The following is a 24379-nucleotide window of genomic DNA, read 5'->3' as shown; positions in this document are numbered from 1 at the left end:
CTAGTATAGATGTAGCTCCTGGTGAGCCTTCAAGTTCTGTTAGCTGTTTCTTGTGTTTTTAGCCTCACCCCATTCCTTTTTGTCTCTCACAGAAGCAGCTGACACAGGATGATGATGCCGACGAGGTCGAGGTTGCCATTGACAACACGGCTTTCATGGATGAGTTCTTTTCTGAGGTAGGCGACCTTCCTGTGCTTTTTTTCTGAATGTACATAAGGAAACACAGCTTCCTGTGTAAAGAATAAAACTCGGGTCTTTCAGGTGTAGCAGAGGAAAGCCGGTCTTTTCCTGGGGTGAGGCGGCCAGACCCAGAAGTTACTGGGAGATTTCTCTTCAATACGTAATTGGGAGGGTTTGGATTTTTAATCTTCTTGAGAAAGTCAGCAGAAGGTAAATGATATGTAATTACTGAGATGCTTTTAAAGTCTTATGCTGCATGACAGCATTTTAATGATCTTCTTTCTTGCCTAAGTTACATAATTTCAATACTGAGTCAACCATGGGGTCACAGCCATGTGTGAAAAAAAAAATACATCTTTAAGCTTGTGATTCAGATTGATCAGATTTGTTGTTTCCCAAAATTCAGGCCCTTTGACTTAATTCTAGTGGAAACTGGGAAACTAAGAAACCACCAGTTTATTTTTTTCATGTTCAACAGGGGCAAAGATGGGTTGCTCCTGTCTACAGATTCACATAATCTTTGATCTCGAAGGTCCTTCTTGGGAGAGACTATGGCAGATGGTGAGCGGTGGGATTCAAATCTCTGCTCTGCTTCTGACCAGCTGGTGATCTTGCCAATGTTCCTTCACATGCTTGGTTTCCTTATCTGCAAATTGGGAGTGATAATGTAATCCCTAGGGTTATTACGAGGATTAAATGGAATAATGTTTATAAAGCATGCAGTATAGCATCTGACGTGTCTGTGCCTGGTGAGTGATTCTCCAGACCAGAACAAAAGCATGAAGAGTTCAGTCATGGAAGTTTCTGCCATCATACTGTGGTTTCTTTATTTAGGTTTTTTATTTTTTTTGGAAAGAAGACAAGAGGCGCCATATTGTTTCTGCAGGAGGAATGTGGGCACCTCCCGTCTCTAGATTGTGGATGTGGAAAGTCACGCTCTAGCTTGCGGGGCCTGGCGGTTCATGGCAGCTCCTCTGGTGGAGTGGGTAGCCAGTGTAGGAGCGGACTGGCGTACGTGTGGGCCTGAGTGGGAATTTGGCTGTGAACACTCCACGGTTCCCCACGCTCTTCATGGGTGGGTCTGTCCTTTTGGCCAAGAAGTCGTGGTGAGACCGAAGAGCGCAGAGTTTTGTGAGGCCAGAGCTTGTTCCAGGTGTGGATCATGGAAAGAGAACGTCTTCTCAGTGGTGGGGAGGACTTCAGGAGTTGTTGGATGCCACTGTCGCTTGCCCTCCGATCTTGCCTTGGATGACCAGATACGTTAAGGGACTTCTTCCCTAAGATAAGGCAGCTTCGCCAATTATGGTCTTCTGCCTCTTCTCCTAACCCAGCAGGAGGGTCTCTGAAGGGCAGTATCCCCTGCCAAGTGGGAAGGTGATGTGCCTCCAGGACATGCTCTCAATTCATCCTCATGCATTTAATAGCGGTTGACTTTGGTTAAGTCATTTACCCCACCTGGGCCTCTAATTCTTGCTCAGCAAACTGGGAATGTTAGTACTAACCTTTCAAGGTTGTTGTGGAGATAACACGAGGATCACACATCTGGAAAGCATTTTTTTAAATTTATTTTGAGAGAGAGAGAGAGAGAGAGAGAGTGAGTGAGCATGAGTATGTGTGATGGGGAGGGCAGAGGGAGAGAGAATCCCAAGCAGGCTCTCTGCACCCGTGCATGAGCTGTGAGATCATGACCTGAGCCAAAATCAAGAGTCGACACTTAACTGAGCCACCCAGGTGCCCCTGGAAAGCATTTTTAAACAGAAAAGTGCTGGCTGGATAGTTATTTTTGGAGCCTTAACAATACCTCAAGGGCTATTTGTTTTTTTGTTTTTTGTTTTTCTTTGCTTCTTTGTTAGATGCTTTTCTGTCATTTAGGGGAAAAAATCCCAAACCCTATCATATTTGGGGTGGAGAAGAGGACTGCACAGTGGGGTGGAAAGAGCATCATCTTTGAAATGGAGCTCCTCGTCTGCCACTAGCTGTGATCTCGGGCACATTCCTTGACTCCCCTCAGTCTCCGTGAGCTTATCTGTGATATGGGGAGTAGCATCTTCAGCTCATAGATGTGTTGGGGAGTAAAGGAGCCGACACTCAGAAAGTGCTCAGTGTCGGCTTAGGTAAATGTTACTGCCCTGCTTTCCATGTGACGGAGCCCCAGGAGGGTAATAACGTCGCAGAGAGGCAAGAGGCTGTGGACACAGAAAGAGGCCACCCAGGCTCTGGGCGCCCACGAGTTCTGGTCCTGATGTCAGCTCTGCCATTACCAGCAGTATAACTTTGGAAGAGCTGTTTCACTACTCTGAACCCCAGCTCCCTCTAAGACAGGAATAGTAGTGTTACCTGCTGGGTATTTATTATGAAGATAAATCGAGAAAGTACATGGATGTACCTGGCACAGTATGTCTCCAGTCAGTGTTAGCTGTCATCACTGTTCTGTTCCTGATGTGTTAGGGAATAGGGTCTGGAAATAGCCTTGAAAGTGGGATAGAGCACACGCCAGGGCCTGGGGGTTTGAGGAAGTGAGGGGGGCTCTCCCTTCGTGTAGCTGGGGAACACACTGAGGGCATCCTGCCGAACACGACTAAATAGACTGCTTGGGAAGGCACTCTTGTGGCAAAACCTGCTGTTTGGACTTGTTCCAGCAAGCAGGTCCCAGTGGCTGTTTGTTGAGGACTGATTGTGTGAATCACAAGCCGGTCAGAGAGGCGTGTGCAAGGGGCAGGTGAAGTCACGGGATTAGGATGATTTCAAAATGTGCACTGCGCTGTTTAAGACCCACATGGCTTTTCCAGCTTCTCGGCTGTTATGGGAATGAATTGGCCCTTGGGTTTTCAGGACTTGGAGGATTAAGCCAGGGTGTCTAGTAAATGATAAACCTCAGGTTATTGTCTAGTTTGTGGTCACCTGTATTTTCTTTGCGCTGTTTGGAAGAGAGGGCAAATTTTCCGAGGCAGAAACATTAGGGGCTTATTGTTTATTTAGAAAAAAAAAAATTTTTTTTAACGTTTATTTATTTTTGAGACAGAGAGAGACAGAGCATGAACGGGGGAGGGGCAGAGAGAGAGGGAGACACAGAATCGGAAGCAGACTCCAGGCTCCGAGCCATCAGCCCAGAGCCCGACGTGGGGCTCGAACTCATGGACCGTGAGATCGTGACCTGAGCTGAAGTTGGATGCTTAACCGACTGAGCCACCTAGGTGCCCCAGGGGCTTATTATTTATATTGATTCATGCATTCAGCAAAATACACAAGTGTTTACTGTCTTCCACACAGCGTGTTCAGTGCTGGGGCGAACAGCATTCTGTGGGGCAGAGTCCTTTGCCCTCTGGTGTCTCTTTATCTGGCGAGGATGACAGAAATGTGTAGAAAGTCATGATCGTAGCAATGTCAATAAGGTCCTCTGGGAGCACAGAAGGGGAAGTGTTAAATTCTGCCTGGAGGAGCGGGGAGAGGTAAGGTGAGGGAAGGCCTCAGTGGTTCCTACCTAGACCTGCTTCTCAGAATCACCTGGGGAGCCTTTCACACGTCTGCATGCCCAGCGCGGAGGGCCTGCAATGGCTTAGGCTTTTGGATTTTGAGGAAGTCCGTTCAGATGATTCTTTTGCTTCTATCGTTATGAAATGCTGCTTATGAAATGCTGCAGGGTAGACGGGAGGGGGGGGGCTTTGAAGGTGCTAAGCAAGGAAATGCGGGGATCAGGGTGTGTTGTAGGAAAATCATTCTGGTGGCAGTTCATGGAGGGCAGGAAAGGCCAGAAATGGAAAGACGAGCCAGTTGGCTGGGGCCCTGGCAGCTGGCAGGGTGTATCATCCAGGGATGCTTTTGAGTGTCCGTGGCACAAGCGGTAAAGGTGTGTAATCATTTCACGTGTGAAGAAGTCAACAGCGCGGTGTGGTGGGTCGGAGGTGGTGGGGCTCTAGGTCAGCAGCTCTGTGAGCCTCTTGGCTTTTCCCTTGGCATTGAGAGTGGAGTCTGTTCTGATGACCTACTGTATGATGATTCACTCCAACCTTGAGGGCTGTAAGACCCCCATTGTGTAGTGAGGACAGATTCTGTGGGCTAGAAATTCGGGCACAGGGCACAGTGGAGGTGGGTGAGTTTTGCTCCGCAGTTTCTGGGGACTTAGCCGGGAAGACTTGAACAGCTGGACGCTGGAACCTTATAGAGAGTTCTTTATTGATACGTCTGGTGACTCAGGGAAAATCTCTGGGGAGACCTTCAGTTGGAGCGCCTATGTTGACTTGTTTCTGTGACTCGGGCTTCTTAGCATGGCCAGCCCAGGATCATCGGGGTGTCACGTGGAGGCACAAGGCCCCCACACGAGATTCCAGCTGTGGAAGGCATGTGGGACGTCACTTGTGTGCTCTGATGTCGAAACAGACACAAGCCTGCCAGGTTCAAGAGAGCGTTACATAGATACCCCCTCTCAGTGGGAGGGCCATTGAAGAATTTGTGCCAGGCTTTGAAAGGTCCAGAGCTACAGCCCCTGATGACACCACCATGTACCCGTATCACACGAAGTACCAAAGGGGGAAGCCAGAGACGTCCCCGAATCCTTTTATCAGGCAGGAAAACCACACAAATGCTCTAAGCTGACTTCCCCTTGTGGCCCATTGACCAACAACAGATCACATGGTCACGGCCACTCCTAGCTGGGAGGGACACCAGGAAAGTGAGCACTTAGCAAAGGGACAGGGTTGCGAGGATTGGCGTAGAGGTGATCATGATTCATTGCCTGGGGCGGGCAACATTGCTGCCCAAGCAAAATCAGAGTTCTGTTAACAAGAAAGGGTGGGGGCTGGGGCTGGCTATTAGGTGCATCAAAGCACTGTCATCGATGGCATATGAGATGCCAGAAGGCTCCGGTGAGCAAATATAACTGAAAGATGCTTTTTACTCTTTTCCACCCTTGGGGATTTAAAACGCACATTTACTTATTAAAGACTCTGAGAAGTCCTGCAATAAAGAAACTCGCTTATCTGGCTCATCTCTGCATTTATTTTTTCACAGAGCCCTTTCTGACTTGTAACTTCTATTAGCAAGGATGAACGGTTATGTTTCAGCAAATGCTATTATAACGTTTTTGAGGGTTTTTTTGGGTGGGGGGGAGGTGTTTAAAAAAACAAATCTGTGAAACTGGTTTGCCGTTGTAGATGAAGCATGCTTGTCTCCTGAAGTTACTTGTATTCACTTATTTACTCATTCAGCAACCTTACAGTCAGTGGCGCCCCATGCGTGGCCAGGAAAGAGACGTGGTCCCAGCCCTCGAGGGCACGGAGTCAGGGCTGGGACAGGTGAGAGTGTGCGATCAAGGTGTGGTGGCGCCTCGGGGGGCGGGGCAGTGCCTGCTTAGATGAACTGGGAGGGGAGCAGCTGTGAAAGCAGAGACCCTTCTGCGTAGGCTTGATTTTTGTTAGAACAAAGACCCTCAAAGTGAAGAACACATGGAAGGCCAGGCATCGAGTCAAGTCTAACAGGTTAAGAACTCTCTCATTCCTTCTTCAGGTGGAGTATTTGGTGGGTAGGTGGGCTGGTTGGTTCCGTGAGTCTGGGTTCCTTCGTTAGGCAGCGCGAAGCTCTTGCCAGTCACTGCTCGTCTGCTCTCAGGCCCATCCCCCGCCCTTCCTGTGCTCTGCTCGGGACTGCAGGGAACTCATTCCCCATGTTCCCTTGCCAGCTGGCTTTGGTGTGTTTGATGTAGGGGACACGCTGGCGGAAGACTCTAGGAGGAGGGAGGAGGCCCTGGTTTTCCTCCCCAGACATGTCTTCTCCATGGGCTCAACTTTTGCTGGGTAGACCCTGTCTCCATGGGGCCTGTTCTGCTGGGCAACTCCACTGTGGTCTGGCTCCGATCAGAGGGGCCCTGGCCTTGGGCCCTGGTGACCCCGCTCTTGGTCATTTCCAGAGTGCCTCACCATACTCTGCTTGGCTTCCTGGCTCTCTCGTCCCCGTGGAAAGAATTCCCCATGTTCTCTTATTTTGGCGACATAACGAGATAGATAGGTTGTTGTTTTCCTGACCAAGTTTTCAGTGATGCAAAGCCCAAATGCACTTAATGGATTTGAGATTATTGTCTGAGAATACTGGTTTTCACTGGTCAGTATAACTCTGAGATTGTTCATTTCTTTTCATTCGTGAATGGGATGTTCCACTGCTTTGTCACTAGTCTCCGTAAAACCCTTGACGCACTTGACTTCTGTTGCTTGGACTGAGACATCTCTGCCCCTTCTTTCTTGCCAGAGTGTGTATTTGTTTTCCAGAGCAAAGACGCAAACAAATTAACAAGGACGTGGCTGGGAACTTGTAACACAGAGACTGTTCGGGATTCTATTAGTTTTGGGGAACAGTCAAGGTGTATGAATTGTGAAAAGGAGGAGTCATTTGACCCTTACAATCCCTTTACTTTGTCATCTTAATGGGGTGGCGCATAAATAAATATGCAGGAGTTAATTAATGCCTAACTAGAGGTACAAAGTATATGGGAACTTAGGGGAGGCAGAGACTCATTCTTAAGTGGAATGGACAAAGCCTTCCCCCCTCCCCCTCGGTAATCTGCCACTTCTCTAAAGTAGGACTTTCTTTGCTTTCTGTGATCAAATTCGACTCTCCTGGGTACTTAGGTCCAGAAGCAAGAGGCCATTCATGCCTTGAAAATAACTCCCTCCTTTCAGTTAGACAGTGGTGAGTAGTATAATATAGTAATCATTGTTCGTTCCCCGAGGCAACACCCAAAAGAGTGGTTGACTGGCTGTCCTACTTGATCTCCTTGGGTGGCTGCTGACAGCATCATGGGGCATGTTGTTAACATTGGGGACTGCTGTGGGGCTTCAATGAGACGTGCTTGTGAAGGCACAGCGGCACACCTGGCACATAGTAAGCGGACAGCATTTGCTGGCTTTCCTGGGATTCTCATTATTGGCGTACTTAGTGTGCACGTACTTTGTGTTAAGTGCTTGATGTGTATTATCTCATCTTATCCCCACAAAAATACTCTGTGTCTTTGTTTTTCTTTGGAAGCACTGGTCTTCCTCTAAGGTGACTTTCTGGGTGTTTCATGGTGGCAGCTACATGCAATTAGTTTTCTTTTGTGCATTTGCCAGATAACCAAAGAATCATGGGAGGAGGGGGAACTTAGTCTGAAATCTAGGTTTCTAACTCTAGGAAGTGGGACATACGATAATCCTCAGTTTCACAGATGCAAGAACCAGGGCTGGGGGCTTGTGGGGGGTGAGCGGATTGATTGTTCAAGGTCATAAAACTGCTGGGAGGTGGAGCTGAAACTTGACCCTGGCCTGTTTGATTCTAACATTTTCTTCCTTTGCTTTTTTCTTTTCTGTTCTCTTTTCTTTATTTTCTTTCTTTCTTTCTTTCTTTCTTTCTTTCTTTCTTTTCTTTTCTTTTCTTTTCTTTTCTTTTCTTTTTTCTTTCTTTCCTTCTTTCTCTTTTTCTTTCTTCCTTCCTTCCTTCCTTCCTTCCTTCCTTCCTTCCTTCCTTCCTTCCTTCCTTTATTTTCTGAGAGAGAGAGAGAGAATCCCAAGCAGGCTCTGCACTGTCAGCGCAGAGCCTGATGAGGGGCTCAATCCCATGAATGGAGAGATCATGACCTGAGCTGAAATCGAGAGTCAGACGATTAACTGACAGAGCCTCCCAGGCACCCTGATTATAACATTTTCTGAGCTATACTGCCTGGGTGGCCACATTACTGACAAATCATTGAAAAATACATTTTAGGGGCGCCTGGGTGGCTTAGCCGGTTAAGCGTCTGACTTCAGCCAGGTCACGATCTCGCGATCCATGAGTTCGAGCCCCGCGTCAGGCTCTGGGCTGATGACTCGGAGTCTGGAGCCTGCTTCTGATTCTGTGTCTCCCTCTCTCTCTGCCCCTCCCCCGTTCATGCTCTGTCTCTCTCTGTCTCAAAAATAAATAAAACGTTAAAAAAAAAATTAAAAAAAAAAAGAAAAATACATTTTAAAATGTAACCTGCAATAAGCGGGCACTGACCGAGGAGGTAGTGGCCGCAAATTGAGCATGGTGATTAAAAAACCACAACTTTCTGGTTGGTTCCCTCAGTCAGCAACGTTTCTTGGGTGCTCTTGGTGTATAATGCTCTCTTGTAGGGAGCCTTGGTTAGAGAACGAAGGAATACGGCATGTGATCCCAGGGAAAGGCAGTCTCACAAGACAGGGAGTGGACCGTGGGCATTAGCCCGACACAGGCTCAGCATGCAGGGACTCGCGAGAGAAGATAGAGAGGAGCTTCCCATCCGTGGTCCTTGCGCCTTTATATCTGGTTCATGAGACAGGGTTTGGTGTCCAACAGATGCCTGGTTCTACCTCTTTCTGAAGCACGTCCTTGAGGGAGTTCCTGTCCTATGAGCTGCGGTATTCTCAGGCACGAAAAGGAGCTAGTGGTTGGCAACCTCACAGAAGTGCTGTTGAAGGAACTTGTTTCTGACACGTGTATTTTGTTAAATCAGTTCAGATCCTTGTGTAAAGCAATGTCAGGATATTTAAAACAACCCCGAAGAAACACAAACAGCCCTTGAGTTTTAGATTCATAAAAGATCTCATACTAAGTTCCTCCCTCCCGCCATGATTCTTTGGTTATCTGGCAAAGGCACTCCAGGAAATTAATTGCACGCAGCTGCCACCATGAAATACCCAGAAAGTCATCTTGGAGCAAGACCAGCGCTTCCAAGGAAAAACAAAGACCCGGAGTTCAGAAAAAGAAGAAAGCTTTGTGATTGGCCAGTTGCCCATCCTGGAGTCCTTAGATGGGTGCTGTGATTATTTGGGGAATTGGCTAAGTTACTGGAATACTAAATCAGAGTCCCTGAAATGCCTCCAGATGGTGGGGTTGGGGAGGATTGAGGAAGACGGCAGCCAGCTGCGCTGGGTGGAGGAGGGAGGAGGTGGGAGCAGGTGCCCGTGCTCCCCGGGCTGGGAAGTCCCACAGGCAGGTTGGGGGTGGAGCAGCCAGGGCCCGGCTCTCTCATCCATAGGCCACCTACCGCCCAGTCTTCAGATGTCTGGAGTGACTCTGAACTTGAGGCCTGGCAGCTGACAGCTTCCTATCTCGTCTTTCTACCACTGACCAAAATTCAGGTCTAGATGCTCTTCCACTTTATGAAATAATATTCCGGAATATATTTTCTAAGACAGCGAATTCAGTGAACATGCAAAATCCAAGGACTTACAGTCTGTTAACCATTAAAATGTGTTAAACCCTTTTTATTTTTATTTATTTATTTATTTTTTAATTTTTTTTTTTTCAACGTTTATTTATTTTTGGGACAGAGAGAGACAGAGCATGAACGGGCAAGGGGCAGAGAGAGAGGGAGACACAGAATCAGAAACAGGCTCCAGGCTCTGAGCCATCAGCCCAGAGCCGGACGCGGGGCTCGAACTCACGGACCGTGAGATCGTGACCTGGTTGAAGTCGGACGCTTAACTGACTGCGCCACCCAGGCGCCCCAACCCTTTTTATTTTTAAATGTTATTTATTTTTTGATTTTGAGAGACAGAGCACGAGTGGGGGAGCAGCAGAGACAGAAGGAGACACGATATCAGAAGCAGGCTCCAGGCTCCGAGCCATCAGCACAGAGCCCGACGGGGGGCTCGAACCCACAAACCACGGATCATGACCTGCACCACCCAGGCGCCCCTATTAAACCCTTTTTAAAGTGGTTTGTGTATTTTATCCTAGAGAGCCTTTTTTCTCAGTCCTGTTTGATGTAGTGAAATTCCTTTGGCAAGACAGTCAGGAGATGGAAATGGGAATGTGGTTTGATGAACATGGTTTTGATGTGAGAGATGAAGGGAAGGGTAAGGTGGCAATTTCTGGCTTCACCCAAGGGCCTGAGTCTGAGGTGGCTACACCTCTGGAGCCCGTCAGCATTCCCAAGTGGTAGCATGGGCCCTTTGTGGAGATGGGTAGGTCTGGGATTCTGCTAGAAGTGGAACAGAACAAAAAGTCAAAAGATCAAGTCTTAGATGTAAAGCAGAGAGCATCCCAGTTGGAGTCTGGAGAGCTCCAGCATCCAAACATCCGTGTTTGAGCACCCACCCAACCATCACCTGTGACCTATGACCTCTTTAACCTTTACGTTCTTCGTGTGAATGATGGTCCTCCGCGCTACCATGGATGGTTTGCCAGCTGTTAAAGTGCTTCACAGAAGTGTGGGTAGCTACTAGGGTTTGGATTTTTTTTTTTTAATTTTTTTTTTTTTAACGTTTATTTATTTTTGAGACAGAGAGAGACAGAGCATGAACGGGGGAGGGTCAGAGAGAGGGAGACACAGAATCCAAAACAGGCTCCGAGCTGTCAGCACAGAGCCTGATGCGGGGCTCGAACTCACGGACTGTGAGATCGTGACCTGAGCCGAAGTCGGCCGCTCAACCGACTGAGCCACCCAGGCGCCCCTAGGGTTTGGATTTATACCCTGATGATACGATTACATTGACGTTTTATTCTACATCTTTTTTTTTTTTTTTAATGTTTGTTTATTCTTGAGAGAGACAGAGTGTGAGCAGGGGTGGGGCAGAGAGAGAGAGGGAGACACAGAATCCGAAGCAGGCTCCAGGCTCCGAGCTGTCAGCACAGAGCCCGACGCGGGGCTCGAACCCACAAACGGCGAGATCATGACCCGAGCCGAAGTCGGACGCTTAACCGACTGAGCCACCCAGGCGCCCCTTAGTCTATATCTTTTAGCAAGTGATTCCACTCTCAAACTGCAGTTCATCAAGACCGGTGTATTTCTAGAGGGGCAGAGTCCACAGCTCTGTTGGCAAAAGCGCTGATTTGAGGGTTAGAGAAGTCCACTTTTGTTTTTCCCATTTTCTATTTAATCTGGAGATTAATGACCAGGATTTCAAAAACGAGTGAATTATTTGCCAGAGGAAAAGCATACTGGACAGCACTCGCCAAGTTGCATTTTATGGTATTGCTGATGTTAAGATCCTACTGGGTGGTATTTTATGAGGTTTCTTAACTGTCGTAGTGCTGACAGGCCCCACCTTCTGGAAGCCTGGCGGCTAGACCTGGTGGGTGTGGACAGAGGAGGCCTCTCTGGTGCTCCGCATCAGCAGGGGCCATGATGCCTTGCAGGAGCTGGGGTGGCACTTAGTGATGTGATCTTGTGAGCGTCTCGTGGTCCTGCTCTCTCTGGGAATGAAGCGCCACAGGAAATATTTTGTGGTGCACCCTGTGCATGATCAGGAACCTCAGTCGTGTGCAGAAATGGCCTGTGACTGGTCACCTGAGGGAATCAGCTAGTAGGAGGCATTCCAGCAGAAACACATGCGGGGGGCTCCCGTGTCTCCTGAGGCGGCCGTGCTTAGTGTCTTTCTCCGTCTCCATCTCTTCTCTGCTCCACTCTCTACATCCGTTCTCTCCGTTCACTGCTTTTCTTTCCTTCTCCCCTTTCCCTCCCCCCCATCCTCCCTCTCTGCTCTTCTGGATCTGGGGGCGGCTGACGGGTCTGCCTGATGGGAATGTGTGTTGGGCCTCGTCCTCCGGCTCGTCGTCATGGGTTTTCCTGGCCCTTCTTGACTCCGGCCTGCAGCCTCCCATCCCAGGGGGGCCAGCGCGTTTCTCTCCGGGAGCAAGGCGTGTGGGTCTTTGGTGACTGCTCTGGACGTTAGTTGATCTGGCCACGCCAGGGGCCCTCCCCGGGCGGCAGAAGACTTTCTAGTCCTCACATTGCCCCACGAGCCCCGAAGGTGGGCAGGTTTCCCCCGAGACCTCTGCTAAGCTTTCCTCTCAATCGTGGTTGTGTTCTTCCTCTCCCAACAAAGGCTGTTGTCTTTTTGATTCCAGATCGAGGAGACTCGGCTCAACATAGACAAGATCTCAGAGCACGTGGAGGAGGCTAAGAAACTCTACAGTATCATCCTGTCCGCACCGATTCCTGAGCCAAGTGAGCGTTTACTCGGAGCTGAGTTGCCTGGCGATGGCCCTTGGCATTGGGGCTGAGCCAGCCCTGTTTTCCTCTCTCCTGGGAGGGGCGGGGAGCGTCCGGCCCACACTGCACACTATGCACACGTCGTGTCCTCTTTCCCTTCCCTCCCGGCCCAGCTCTTCTCTTCGCGGTCGGGGCCACTGAATCCTTGTGGCCAAACGCTCCTCCCCCTCCCATCCAGTCCCTCTCGTGACCTGTGGTGAGGCTTCCTGCTTCTCACGTTCCTCATCTCCGTCCCATGGCTGTGCCTTTGCGGGTACTGTTTCCCAGCCCCCTTCCATATCCTGCCAGATCAAGGTCATCTTCTTTCCCTGAGCTGTTCCAGAATGGGTCAGGCTCGCTTCAGTCCCTCCCATCCTGAGAGTCCCGTCTGTTACCGCCAGCCCGGCAAACTTTTTCACGTTTTTCCAGTAGGGTTCCAGGCTGTATTTTAGGTTCCTTAAGGACAAGGAATGAGCCAGACGCTCTGTCATTTCACTCTGAACTGTTCAGTGACTCTCTGGTGCCTGAAGGTTAAAGGTGGAACGTTTCAGCAGAGCACGTGGGACTTGTCTCGGTCATGGGCCTGCCCTTCTCTGCACCCTTTTCTCCTGCCACCCTCCCCCATGTCACCCACACTTTAGCCAGACTCAACTCCGGTTGTTCCCCACATGGTTCTTGTCTCTTTGCATCTTTTACATACGGTCCCATCTCCCGGACACTCCACTGTTCGTCTCCTTTTGTGCCTGTTGAACACTTCCTCCTTCGTCAAGACTCGGTCTTACTATCATCTGTCTTTAGAAACCTTTCCAGATCCCTCCAGACTGTGCTAGAGGCTCTTCACCAACACCCTGTGCACACCTTGGCCAGAACTCACACCTACTCCACACTGCACATTAGAATGGCTGATTTATTTGTCCCTTGTCCCCCATTAGGCCCTGAACCTCTTGAAGGCAGAATCTATATCTTCTCTCTGATGTGTGGGTATCTAGCTCAGTTCTAAGCTTGTAGCAGGTGCAAAAGGATTTTTTTTTTCCAATGTTTATTTTTGAGAGAGAAAGAGAAAGCAGAGAGCAGGGGAGGGACACAGAGACTCCCAAATAGGCTCCACACTGTCAGTGCAGAGCCCGACATGGGGCTCAAACTCACAAACCCTGAGATCATGACCTGAGCCAAAGTCGGATACTTAACTGACTGAGCCACCCAGGTGCCCCTAGGATGGTTCTTCAATGAGTAGTCATGGCTCATACTTACTTTGCTCCATTCATCCTAGAATAGCATCGTACACATAGTAGGTATGTCATAAATATGTGTCTGAACCTAAATCGATGAACCTTGGTCGAAATCCCTTTTCCTCAGAGGTCCCATGAAACCCTCACCTACCTTTGAGCTGAAGCCGTCATGATAAACCAGATGATTTCCTCAAAAAGGAAGCTCATAATTTGGTGTGCCAGAGAATTACTTGGGAAAGCCTGTGAAAAAGACAGATTGTAGGGCTCCAACCCTGGGTGTTTTTATTCTATAGGTCTGGGACAGAGTGCCTGGCAAATGTCCCTTAAATAAGCTGTCTGTGACTCCAGTGACAGATGACTGGGGAACACCTCACAGTAAATAAAGACTGCTCTGAGAAAGCTCCCACCTCCTCTGTTGCCTGGAATAGCTCACAAAGCCAGGAGTCTTGCTGACTGATTCTGTCTGTCTTTGTTTTACCCAGAAACCAAGGACGACTTAGAGCAGCTCACGACCGAGATCAAGAAAAGAGCCAACAACGTCCGGAACAAACTGAAGAGTAAGAAGGGAACAAGCCGGCCCCTGCTACTGCCCCCCTCTTACCCGCGGGGCCTGGCTCTCCTGGACCGAAACGCGTCCTGATGATACACCCGTCCCCCCTCAGCCTGTGGCTTGGGCACTGCCCCAGAAATTCTGCCCGTCTCGGAACCAGGGCCGTAGGTGAAAGAGAGCAGAACTGGTGTATGCTTCCGGCGGCCGAGTCGCCGTGAGACTCCACGCTCCCACTTCGTCCCTTGACTTTACCGGTCCCATTTCCCCAGCCCCTACGTACATGTGAACAGTAATGCCCGCGCTGTCTAGGTGCAGAACATCTTATTCTTCCGGCTACAGACATTTCTTGGGGGGCCAGGTCTACGGCCCTCCCACCCCCTCCCACCCCTTCAGTTTAGACCCTCGTTCAGTGCGGCCGTCGTCATAGACGGAGTTCCCCTGGGGCCCCAAAGCATTTTCGCCCAGTTGGTTTGGGAATGCAGACTGTCGGTCAGAGGGTGGAGGCAGCATTTATATTTCTTCCCCCCTAAACAAATCACACACCTGTCCTTCCGGGTGGAGGTGGGGGTCGTTAGGGGCGGCTTCCAGGAGTCGCTGGGGAGAGTGCGAAGCACGGTGCACATTCTCGTTTGCTGCGCACATGGGTGCCGTGAGGGAGGCATTGTCCTTACTCCGTTCTACAGACCAGGGAACAGGAACACTAAGAGAGGGAACGTGGCCTCCCTGGAGTCCCGCAGCTAGGGGGTGGCAGGACGAGGATGTGAGCCCGAGTCTCCCGGTGACAGAGACTCTTGCTGAGAGCCGCTGTGCTGAGATACAGTCAGACGAGAGCTGGTACAGGCAAGGCCGTGGCCTGAAGGCCTGCGGCTCACACATGAGCTGACATCTCAAGATCGCAGGTGTCTCTTGCACCCCTCGGTGCGCTGGGTGTGAGGAGGCGCGGGGAGCCGGGCACCGAGCAGCGTGCTTCCTGGGGGCGAGGGCAATGTGCTGCTGGCATAGCCTTGCTCTGCCCTGCAGGTATGGAGAGGCACATTGAAGAAGATGACGTGCGGTCGTCGGCAGACCTTCGGATTCGGAAATCCCAGGTAAGACTTTCCTTGGTCTGACGCTTGTCTTGTCCGGTCTTAATTGTTTTGTTCTTAGCTGTGGAGTCGTATTTTATTTTATTTTATTTTATTTTATTTTATTTTATTTTATTTTATTTTATTGTTTTGTTTCATTTTGTTTCGTTTCGTTTTGTTTTGTTTTAGTTTTATTTTACTTTAGTTTGTTTCATTTTACTTTAGTTTGTTTTACTTTATTTTATTTTTTTAAATGTTTATTTTGAAGAGAGAGGGAGAGAGAGAGAATCCTAAGCAGGCTCTGAGCTGTCAGCACAGAGCCCGAGGCAGGGCTCGGACCCACGAACCGTGAGATCATGACCTGAGCTGAAGTCGGACACTTAACTGACTGAGCCACCCAGCTGCCCTAAAGTACAATTCTTATTTGGACTCCTTTCGAAGAACTGGTGAAGGAAAGCTGCCCGGGCTATAGTAGGGGAGGGGCCGGAGCGCCCCCCCGCTTCTCTAAGGAGGCCCCCGAAGATCTTCCCAAGACTCGCTCCCACAGGGCACAGCTTCAGATTTAGTGCACCTCCTGTTTTACAGGAGAGGAAACTGAGGTCTTCTCTATAATCTTTATTTTTGAGAGACAGAGACAGAGCACGAGGGGGGGAAGGGCAGAGAGAGAGGGAGACACAGAACCCGAAGCAGTCTCCAGGCTCTGAACTGTCAGCACAGAGCCCGATGCGGGGCTCGAACTCAAGAACCATGAGATTGTGACCTGAGCCAAAGTCAGATGCTCAACCGACTGAGCCACCCAGGTGCTCCCTGAGGTCTTCTCTATAAAGATGGTCGGTCGTTAGTTGTCTAGTGTGGACTGAGGCTCTTTGGTGGTCATGAAGACACGATCCTTGTCCTTAAAGAACAGGCCTGATATTCAGGTGGCCCAAGGAAGCTATCACCTAGGACCCAGCAGGAGGGCAGTGTGAGAACACAGTGAAATGGATGGTGCCCTCAGCGTCCTCAGAGCTTGGGGAGAATTGGGGGCAGCCAGAGGAGTTGGGCCTCGGATGGGCAAGAGTGGCGTGTGGACAGGCCCGGGGTGGGGGGGCGGAGTGAGGGGTGTGTTAGTATCAGTAGGGGTGGTGACGGTGGTGGGGCGGGGAGGAGGGGCTGGCATGGAGAGAACAGCCCGTCTGGAGAGAAAAGCTGGTTGTGGGCGAGTGGCTGCGGGGTTTTGATAGAGGATGTGGCTCTGTGGTCCAGAGGCCTCTGAATACCTACCTGCCTAGGGAACCTGGATATGATCATGTAGCCTGTGTGCATTTGCTTCAGCTGGTAGTCTCTTAGGAGATAGTCCGGGGACCTCCCGAAAGCTGGACCAGAGTGGGGATGGGGCGAGAGGCCAGTGGGTCTCTTGCTGGGCTTCTGCAGTGATTCTGGCCTGAATATGCGTGCCGGTAGTACGCGTTTGCAAAGGGTACAAATACTGGTGATTTTGCACAGGAGAAACCAGTAGGCCTTGATGTGGACAGTTGGGCAAGGAATAAAAGTTACGGTAAAGATTTGAACGCAGACACCCAGTGCTGTGGAGCGAATGCTTTGAGCAGGAAGCGGGAGACGTTCGGGAGGTCAGGTTGGGTAAGAACTCAAGGATTTGGGCAGGTGTTGGATGCAGGAAGGGAGTCTGGCAGCTTTAGGAAGCAAGCCCGGGTGGCGGCAAGTCGTGTGGATGCAGGGCTGTCCCGTGGCCCCATGATTACCATGCGAGGTCAGCAGGGCAGGTGAACTGGAAGGGTCGGCGGACCCTTCCGATGGTGTGAGTGAGGAAAGCGGAACTTTGAGCCTTATACCTGCTCCTCTGATTCCAAATCCGGTGTTGCCAAGACAGCCACGCGGGGCTGGGCACGTGGGCTCTGCCGCCGTGGGGGCTCCCCGACCTTCAGCTCCTGGGGGCTTACCGCACTTGGCATGGTTCCCACAGCACTCCGTCCTGTCCCGGAAGTTTGTGGAGGTGATGACCAAATACAACGAGGCTCAGGTGGACTTCCGTGAACGCAGCAAAGGGCGAATCCAGCGGCAGCTTGAAATCAGTACGTGTTTGGCGCATGTCCTTTCACCTTTCCCTGCCACCTGGCTGTTCATCCCAAGTCGGGAGACCCCAGGGAGCGAGCGGCAGCACCCCCGCCAGTGGCTGCCCCCCCGCCCCGCCCCATATTTTGCACTCAAGCCCAGGAGAGGCGTTGGGGCACTGGTGTCCCTGGGGCAGCGTCGTGGGTGGCACGGTGCTTGTCACGCTTGGTCCTCTGGCCCTTGTGGGCGCCAGCATTTATTCGTGGCGTCTCCTAGGGACTCATGATATCTTTTTGTTGTCTCTGTCTCTCTGTCTTTTTTAATGTTTATTTTTGAGAGAGAGAGCATGCGAGCACGAGTGGGGGAGGGGCAGGGAGAAAAGGAGAAAGAATCCAAAGCAGGCTCCATGCTGTCAGTGTAGAGCCTGATGTGGGGCTCAAACCCCCATACCGTTTGATCATGATCTGAGCCGAAATCAAGAGTCGGACGCTTAACGGACCGAGCCACCCAGGTGCCCCTCTTTTTGTCATCTCTTTGACAGCAAACAACTTTATGAGATCAGAGTGTGGTGCCGGGCGCTGCGAGGAATAGACTGATCCCGACAGCCGTGCCCGTCAAGGACTCAGGGCGTTGCAGGGTGCCACCAGCTCTAAGTGGAGGAAGGGTGTGGACCAGGAAGGGGTCCGAGAAAAGCACATGTGTTTAGCAGGGGTGGCAGGTTGTCCAGCCTGGGGAGAGGGAACCCTTGGGAGTAGCAGTGTGGGGTCAGGTGCAGGAGGGAGGGCTTGTGGCCAGGGACCGGGTCCTGGGCCTCTGAGGCACAGCGAATGGGCCGGTCAGCTTTCTGAGCTAGGAAGGGCTGTGGTCAGATACGTGCTTTAGGAAGGTAATCGCCCATAATGCTAAGGCTGGACTGGATTAGGGGAGAAATCAGAAGCAAGACGATCAGGGGCTCCCGGGGGTGCGTTGTAGAGGCCACGGTCTTCAGAGTGAAGTCACCGCGTTCCTGGTTTTCAGGGAACTTTTGCAGCGGTGTGCTTTGGTCTCACATTTGACGCTCTACCTCTTTTGTGCTAAAGCCGGCAAAAAGACCACAGATGAGGAGTTGGAGGAGATGTTGGAGAGTGGGAACCCCGCCATCTTCACTTCTGGGGTGAGTGTCCGGGAGCTGGGGTGCATGCTCCTCTCGAGGGAGGCTGCCGTGGGGCTCCGTGTGGTTGGCCAGGGCAGGGTTGCGGGTGCAGGGGGGCGGGGGCCTCTGGCCAGGGCGTGGGCTGACAGTAGGCCTTTGTGTGGCCCGTTGTAGATCATCGACTCTCAGATTTCGAAGCAAGCCCTCAGCGAGATCGAGGGGCGGCACAAGGACATCGTGAGGCTGGAGAGCAGCATCAAGGAGCTGCATGACATGTTCGTGGACATCGCCATGCTGGTGGAGAATCAGGTAACCGGGCAGCGGGCACCCCCGTGGGGCGAGGGAGGGAAGCTCAGGCACTCCCGAGAAGCGGGGGGACCAGAACACCGGCCGGGGTGCAGTGGGGGAGTCCTTGGGAATTCGCACGATGGAGGAACAGGATCCCAGTGTCCAGGCCAGGAACGCCCCCCCGAGTGCCCCGTCAGCCCCGTCACTCTTGCTGCTCCTTCGGCCTCACAGTCACTTAAACTGAGTAGGGGCCTTGATGCGGCCCAGCCTCAGCACCCCCTGTTTTCTCTTCTAACTGGAGACGTGGGTTCTTGGTGAGGGTGCCTGAGAACAGCCTCCGGGTACGAACTGTTTCACTGGTGACACTGAAGACAGGGTCATTCTGCCACCTCACAGTGAAAAGTTAGCTTTGCCAGAGGGTTTAATTTTTGTCCATTTTTGTGTCTTCTTTTGTATGTCCTCCCCACCCCCCCATATTTTGGCACTTTTTGCTAAGGAACAAGAGCAGATAAGGGAATGAACAAAGCAACAGGAGAATAATGTTCGTAGGAAGACTTGGAACACTCATGGTCTGATGGTTTATTCTGTCCCTGGGTGTCCTTGCTCAGGCTGCCAGCCTGTCACACCTGCGTGTGGCGCTGGTTCCACGCATGGTCAGGTGCCTACCGGTCCTGGCGACCACGGTGTCCAGATGCGCCGTGTTACCATGAACTTCCAGCTGCCCTGCCACCTGGAAGGGATGGAGGCCCGCGTCCTTTGTGGGAGGGCTGCAAAACGTAACTGAAGCCCGGGCACTGCTTGGCTGGTTTTCGAAGGCCGGTCCCTGCTCGGGGCCCAGGTGCCTTTCTTTCCTCCGCCCCCTCTGGCCTTTGAGACCATTCCTTAAGTGCGTCGTCCATCCCCACTCTTCTTTTTTCTCCCCTCGCGGCCTTGCTGAGGAATTGGTTTGACAGTCAAGTGATGGTGAGTGCCTTTCTGTGTTTACAGAGTGCCGTAAAGCAACGGGTCAGGTTGGGAAAGGTCTAGGTAGGTGAGGGGCGTTCCCATCCTAAGATGCCCAGAATTAATCCGAGTCACTGAACTTCCCTGTCGGGAAGTAACAGCTGAGAGATGGTTGGGAATCTCGCTCAGAGACCACTGTCCCTCCATAGCCACGTCGATCTAACATGTAACCAAATAGCTTAGGTAAACCCAATATCTGTCACTTAAGGGGCCCGGGAGTATCTCTTGGAGAAAGCAAACATTCCCACCTTGGATATTTACTGAGCAACTATTTTTTGCCACCACTGTTCTGCAGCAGTAGTCAGCAAACTTGCCTCAGGCCAAATGAACTTGGCTCAGGTCTACATGACCAGCAAGAGGCCAGCATCCCAGTTATGCCCCAAAATACTCTCATTTTGGTTCCTCTCCTCACATGCTCAGTTAAAAACAAAATGGCGGGGGTGGGATCTGTGAGATCCATAGTTACCAGGCATCTAGATGGTGTACTACAGGTGTCCCGGGCAGCACCTGCTCCACAGGAGTCATTCAGAGTGTTGCTTGAATGAGTGACCACCACCAAGGACCGGAGACCCCTAGGTCTTCCCATGGGAAATGTGAATGTGTGTCCCACAGAAGGTTTCTGGATGCTTCCCTCCCCCACGTGAGCTAGGACTGTCCTGGGGTGGGTTTATGGGGCGTGACTCATGTCCGTTCTTCTCAGGGAGAGATGCTAGATAACATAGAGCTGAATGTCATGCACACAGTGGACCATGTGGAGAAGGCACGGGAAGAAACTAAAAGAGCCGTGAAGTACCAGGGTCAGGCCCGGAAGGTGAGACTGTCCCACTGCCTTCAGAGAAGAAAGTCCATTCTGCTCGCGGTCTCTCGCTCTTTCTCTCTTCTCTGTCCCTGTCTCTGTTTCTGCTGCCACCACCTCTTGCATCCGGGGAAAGGGAGCCATGATTGACCGTATCGAGAACAACATGGACCAGTCTGTGGGCTTTGTGGAACGGGCTGTGGCAGACACCAAAAAGGCTGTCAAGTATCAGAGTGAAGCTCGGAGGGTGAGCGCCTCAGTCCCCACCGGTCTGGCTTGCTTCTCCTCTCTCTGGTCCTCCGCACCCGCACCCGTGTCCTTGAGCCCGTGCCTTCCCTCTGTGTCCTGGCCTCCTCCCAACACCTACGTCAGCCTGTCCCTGAGAGTAGCTAGCTGCCCTTCTTCCCCCGGTGTTTCTTGCATGGATCTGGCTCACGTACTCTCTACCCAAGAACCCATACTTGGAGGCCGTTCTGTAGGGTGGACGCGTTGCCCCGGTGTGGCTGCTAGACTTCTCCTGTTCCTTTCAGATGTTACACTTGACTCCTCTGTTCTTCAGAAACCTGTTTGCCCTCTTCCACTCCATTAACCAAGCTCCACCCCCACCCCCTTCTCTCTGCCATGAACCCAGTGCTGTGCTGATCGCCATGTAACATTACCTCCTCTCTTATGGAGCACCTATTATTTCTACTTACACATGAAACAGCTGAGGGTCAGAGGTTAAATAGTTGGCTTCGGGCCACCTAGTAAGTACAGGAGTGGGATTCAAAGTCAGATTCCAGTCACGCTGTTCCCACCATACCAGTGCATTTCTCCCTCTTCCAGTGCCCCTGTTGCTTGAGGACTTCTCAGCTTCTCTGCCCGTTGTAGTAGCCATCTCTGGTAGCTTGTGCTTTGTAGGCTGTTCTTTTCTCTTTCTCCTGGGCTCTGACACTTTGGTTCTTCAGTTCTTTGATTTCCTTCCAACTTTACCTATTGCTTGTGCAAGGATTCAGGGAGCTGGGAAGTTATTTTACATGATGAATCGAGGCTGGCTCACAACAGGACTGTAATCACGCTTTCTGATCCCCAGTCACTGGATCAGGTCTGATGGGCAGGCATGTGCTTTAGGGGAAAGACGGATGGAAGTTTGAAATTAGGTCTATTCAAAAACATACACTTCTTGAAAAGGAAAAACTGGTCACGTCATACCTTGGCCTATAGCTGCTTGGAGACAGTTGTTGTTGTTGTTGTTGTTTTTATCTGTGCACATGTCCAAGACTGCAGTGTGAGCTGAGAGCAGCTCCATATTTCCATCTGCTGGCCTTGCCAGCCAGGAAGTAATTTAAGAAATATAAAATATCCTAATAGAAGGTCTTTATGTAGAGATGTAGCCTTCTTATTTGGATTGATAAGATGCTTTCAACGGAGAGGTGAGATGGGTTGGGTTTTGGATGGATTACTGTTTTGGGTTGTTTGTAATAATGCTTTGTTTTGTTTCTCTTATCCTTCTCTCCAGAAATTGATAATTATCATTGTGCTAGTAGTTGTGTTGCTGGGCATTTTAGCGTTGATTATTGGACTTTCCGTTGGGCTGAAATAACAGTGGCCTGAGTGGCTGCTGCACTGAAATGTAAGTAAATGGAAGGTTCTCGGGGACTCTGGATTGGCTCCCTCTTGAGAAAGTGGCCTGGGATTTCACTTGGCACCGCTTGCCCCTTGTGACTGTCCTTGGACGCACTGAGCTCTCCCAAACTTCCAATTGCCTGTGCATTCTTTTGTCTCCTTAAAATTCTGTTCTGGCGTTCTGGTCCCTGGGAAAAGTTCTCTTCTGGGCTGGGCTCCTGTTGGTTTCCTCTCCTGCGGATTCTGTCCCAGCTCTTTGTCTTACCACCTGTCCTGACACATTCGAGCACCACATTTTCGCTCCCTTTGCTCAGCAAGCATGCTCCTAATTGGGTGCCATCTGTGTCCTGGATCCAGGTTTTATCTTCTGAATTCTTGCTGACTCTCATGGATGTTGGGCTTTGCTTTCCATATGCTTTTCAGTGTAAACAAAGCCTTGGAATGGGGTTTGGGGCAGCGGGGTTTTGTCTGACTGACCAGTTGGATCTTGAATGATATAGCGGTTAACATTTCTGAGTGTTGAGTTGTGCCAGACCATGTATTGAACACCTTACACACACATCCTTGAATCCACATAACATCCTCCTGACGTAGGTACTATCGTTACCCATTATTTTATGGACGAAGACACTCAGGCTTGAAGAGATATGAAGTGCCAGGGCCAGGTGTGAACACACAGCTGACGATGGGCCTGGGGGGAGGTTCTCTACGGCATCTTCGCTTCATTTGTAAAACCAGGTATCCATTCTTCGTCATCTTCAAAGTCCAGAGAGCCTTGGAGGATAGTTAGTCTAAAGTCTAGGACATTAATTTCTTTAAAGTCTGGTAGAAAGAATAGAACTGACCACTGCATCAGGGCTTCATGTCCATAGTGGCCATATAACAACAATGATCTCGTTGTTGGGACTGTTAACACTTCTGTGACTTCTTAAATATTACTTTTCTGAATAAAATGTAGGATGTATTGTTAAAAACAAACAAACAAACAAACAAACCCTATAAAACAGAAAAGGTGAACAGAATGAACTTTTAGTGTTATTGCTCATAGCCTTCTGGCACGTACACGTTCAGACGTGGTTTCGCACGGCTTAGACCGTATTATCTCTGGTTTTAGATCCAGTTAAAAAATCGTATGCCTCATTCCGCATCACTGAGATCTCTCCGCAAATCTAATTTTCAACACAAGATTGTGAATACACTCTCAATTTGTTATTATTTCCCCAAAGTTGGAGGTTTGTTATTACTACTTAGCGACAACTAACAGTATGACAAACCTCTATTTCTCTCATTTCTATTTTCTCTTTGATGAATTCAGAGAAGTTGGGTTGCTGAGGTACTAGATACCAATCTTTTAAATACCTGACACGTACCTCCATGTTGGCACCCAGAGCCGACCCTCTTCTTTATTTTGGCTTCAGTGGGTCTCAAAGGGGTCTCGAGACCCCTTGTGAGGTGTGACCACAGGATCTTGAAGAGAGATGGTTATAGCACTAAACATCAACTTCATCTTGAGAACGTAAATGAATCCTTTTTAAAGGGGGAGACTAGCTCACGTATTGTGTTTAGTTGACTTATCTGCATTGCTGAGCAGTGTCGGGTTGCTTATTGTAGTGTATTCCATAAAGTCGGGACTGGCTGCTGCTTAGGTCTGGACACCCTCCCCCCATCCATGTGGCCTGAAGACAAGAGGTCTCTGGGCAGGAGGGAGGGAAGACAGCCTATGTTTATATTCCCCAACTGTGTGCCAGGTACTGTTCTAGGATAGTAACATTATCCCCATTTTCAGATGGGAAACTCTGAAGCTCAGAGAAGTTAGGAAACTCACCAAGCCTACCCAGCTCTTCAGATGGAACAGCCACGATGACCCCTGAATTTCTCTTTGTTCTTTTCACTGTGTAAGACAAGTGGGGAGTAGGGGAGTAATGGAGAAGAAGATTCAAGTTCTGGAACTTGTATCTGAAAGGTGCTAATGAGGGCCCTGTAGATAGAACAGGTGTTTTCATGGAGTGACTTGGCCTCCCTCTGGCAAGTCCTTTGATGGGAATGTGACAGCCTGTGTGAAAGATTATAAAAGGCCCAGAGGTTTATTTTTCCCTTGCATAATACGGCTTTTTGATTCTTTTACAATAGGAGATTTAGTCCCATGTCCCGTCTCAGCGGTTTGTCTACCGGATTTCTCAGGTTTCGTGTTGACTTCACCATTGCCCTCCTTTTTGCAGTTTTGTCTGATTTTTCGTCTCCACCTTCTAGGTTTGTGACCGAGTCTGAATGTTGCTCTCCACCATCATCCTGTGCACTGATCAGCTCCTCCTTCCCCTGCCTCTCTTAGAACCCGATTTCACTCCAGCCTGGTGTGGCCACCCTTGTCTTCAGACGGGAATGGAGTTTGAATGGCCTTCCTGAGAGAGTGGGACCTGTCCCCTTGTCTCCTTGTAACCTTCCTTGGACCTGACCCAGCAAACAGTTTAGCCCGGATGAAGCTAATCTACCTGATGCGACCCTGAGTTCTCCTCAAAACCTTCTCCTGCCCCAACTCTGAAGTG

General features: G+C 50.3%; 1 protein-coding gene across 2 annotated transcripts; it reads left to right on the top strand.

The window, feature by feature from the left end:
* The first annotated feature begins 93 nt into the window (after positions 1-93).
* STX3 (syntaxin 3) lies at positions 94-24287 on the top strand. 2 transcript variants are annotated; one of them, XM_040495045.1, is made up of 10 exons: positions 94-176; positions 11995-12094; positions 13830-13904; positions 14918-14985; positions 16925-17033; positions 18093-18166; positions 18320-18454; positions 20136-20246; positions 21730-21843; positions 24087-24287. In XM_040495045.1, the coding sequence occupies exons 1-9, from the start codon at positions 156-158 to the stop codon at positions 21811-21813; spliced, it is 777 nt and encodes a 258-aa protein (XP_040350979.1). In that variant the 5' UTR covers positions 94-155; the 3' UTR covers positions 21814-21843; positions 24087-24287. The 2 variants fall into 2 exon arrangements, with proteins under 2 accessions (XP_040350979.1, XP_040350980.1); XM_040495046.1 differs by having other exon boundaries at positions 24166-24279.
* The last annotated feature ends 92 nt before the right edge of the window (positions 24288-24379 follow it).

Source organism: Herpailurus yagouaroundi, unplaced genomic scaffold (genome assembly GCF_014898765.1).
Source record: "Herpailurus yagouaroundi ecotype Mexico unplaced genomic scaffold, PumYag 187, whole genome shotgun sequence".
In the NCBI taxonomy this organism is placed as follows: Eukaryota; Metazoa; Chordata; class Mammalia; order Carnivora; family Felidae; genus Herpailurus; species Herpailurus yagouaroundi.
The sequence above is the reverse complement of the archived record's forward strand: the minus strand, read 5'-3'. Positions and strand labels throughout refer to the sequence as shown.

Excerpts from the sequence above, each read along its gene's own strand:
- STX3 (XM_040495045.1), top strand. The coding sequence starts at position 156 with ATGGATGAGTTCTTTTCTGAG. Across the intron at positions 13,905-14,917 it reads CGTCCGGAACAAACTGAAGA|GTATGGAGAGGCACATTGAA; the intron begins GTAAGAAGGGAA and ends TCTGCCCTGCAG. Across the intron at positions 18,167-18,319 it reads CCGCCATCTTCACTTCTGGG|ATCATCGACTCTCAGATTTC; the intron begins GTGAGTGTCCGG and ends GGCCCGTTGTAG.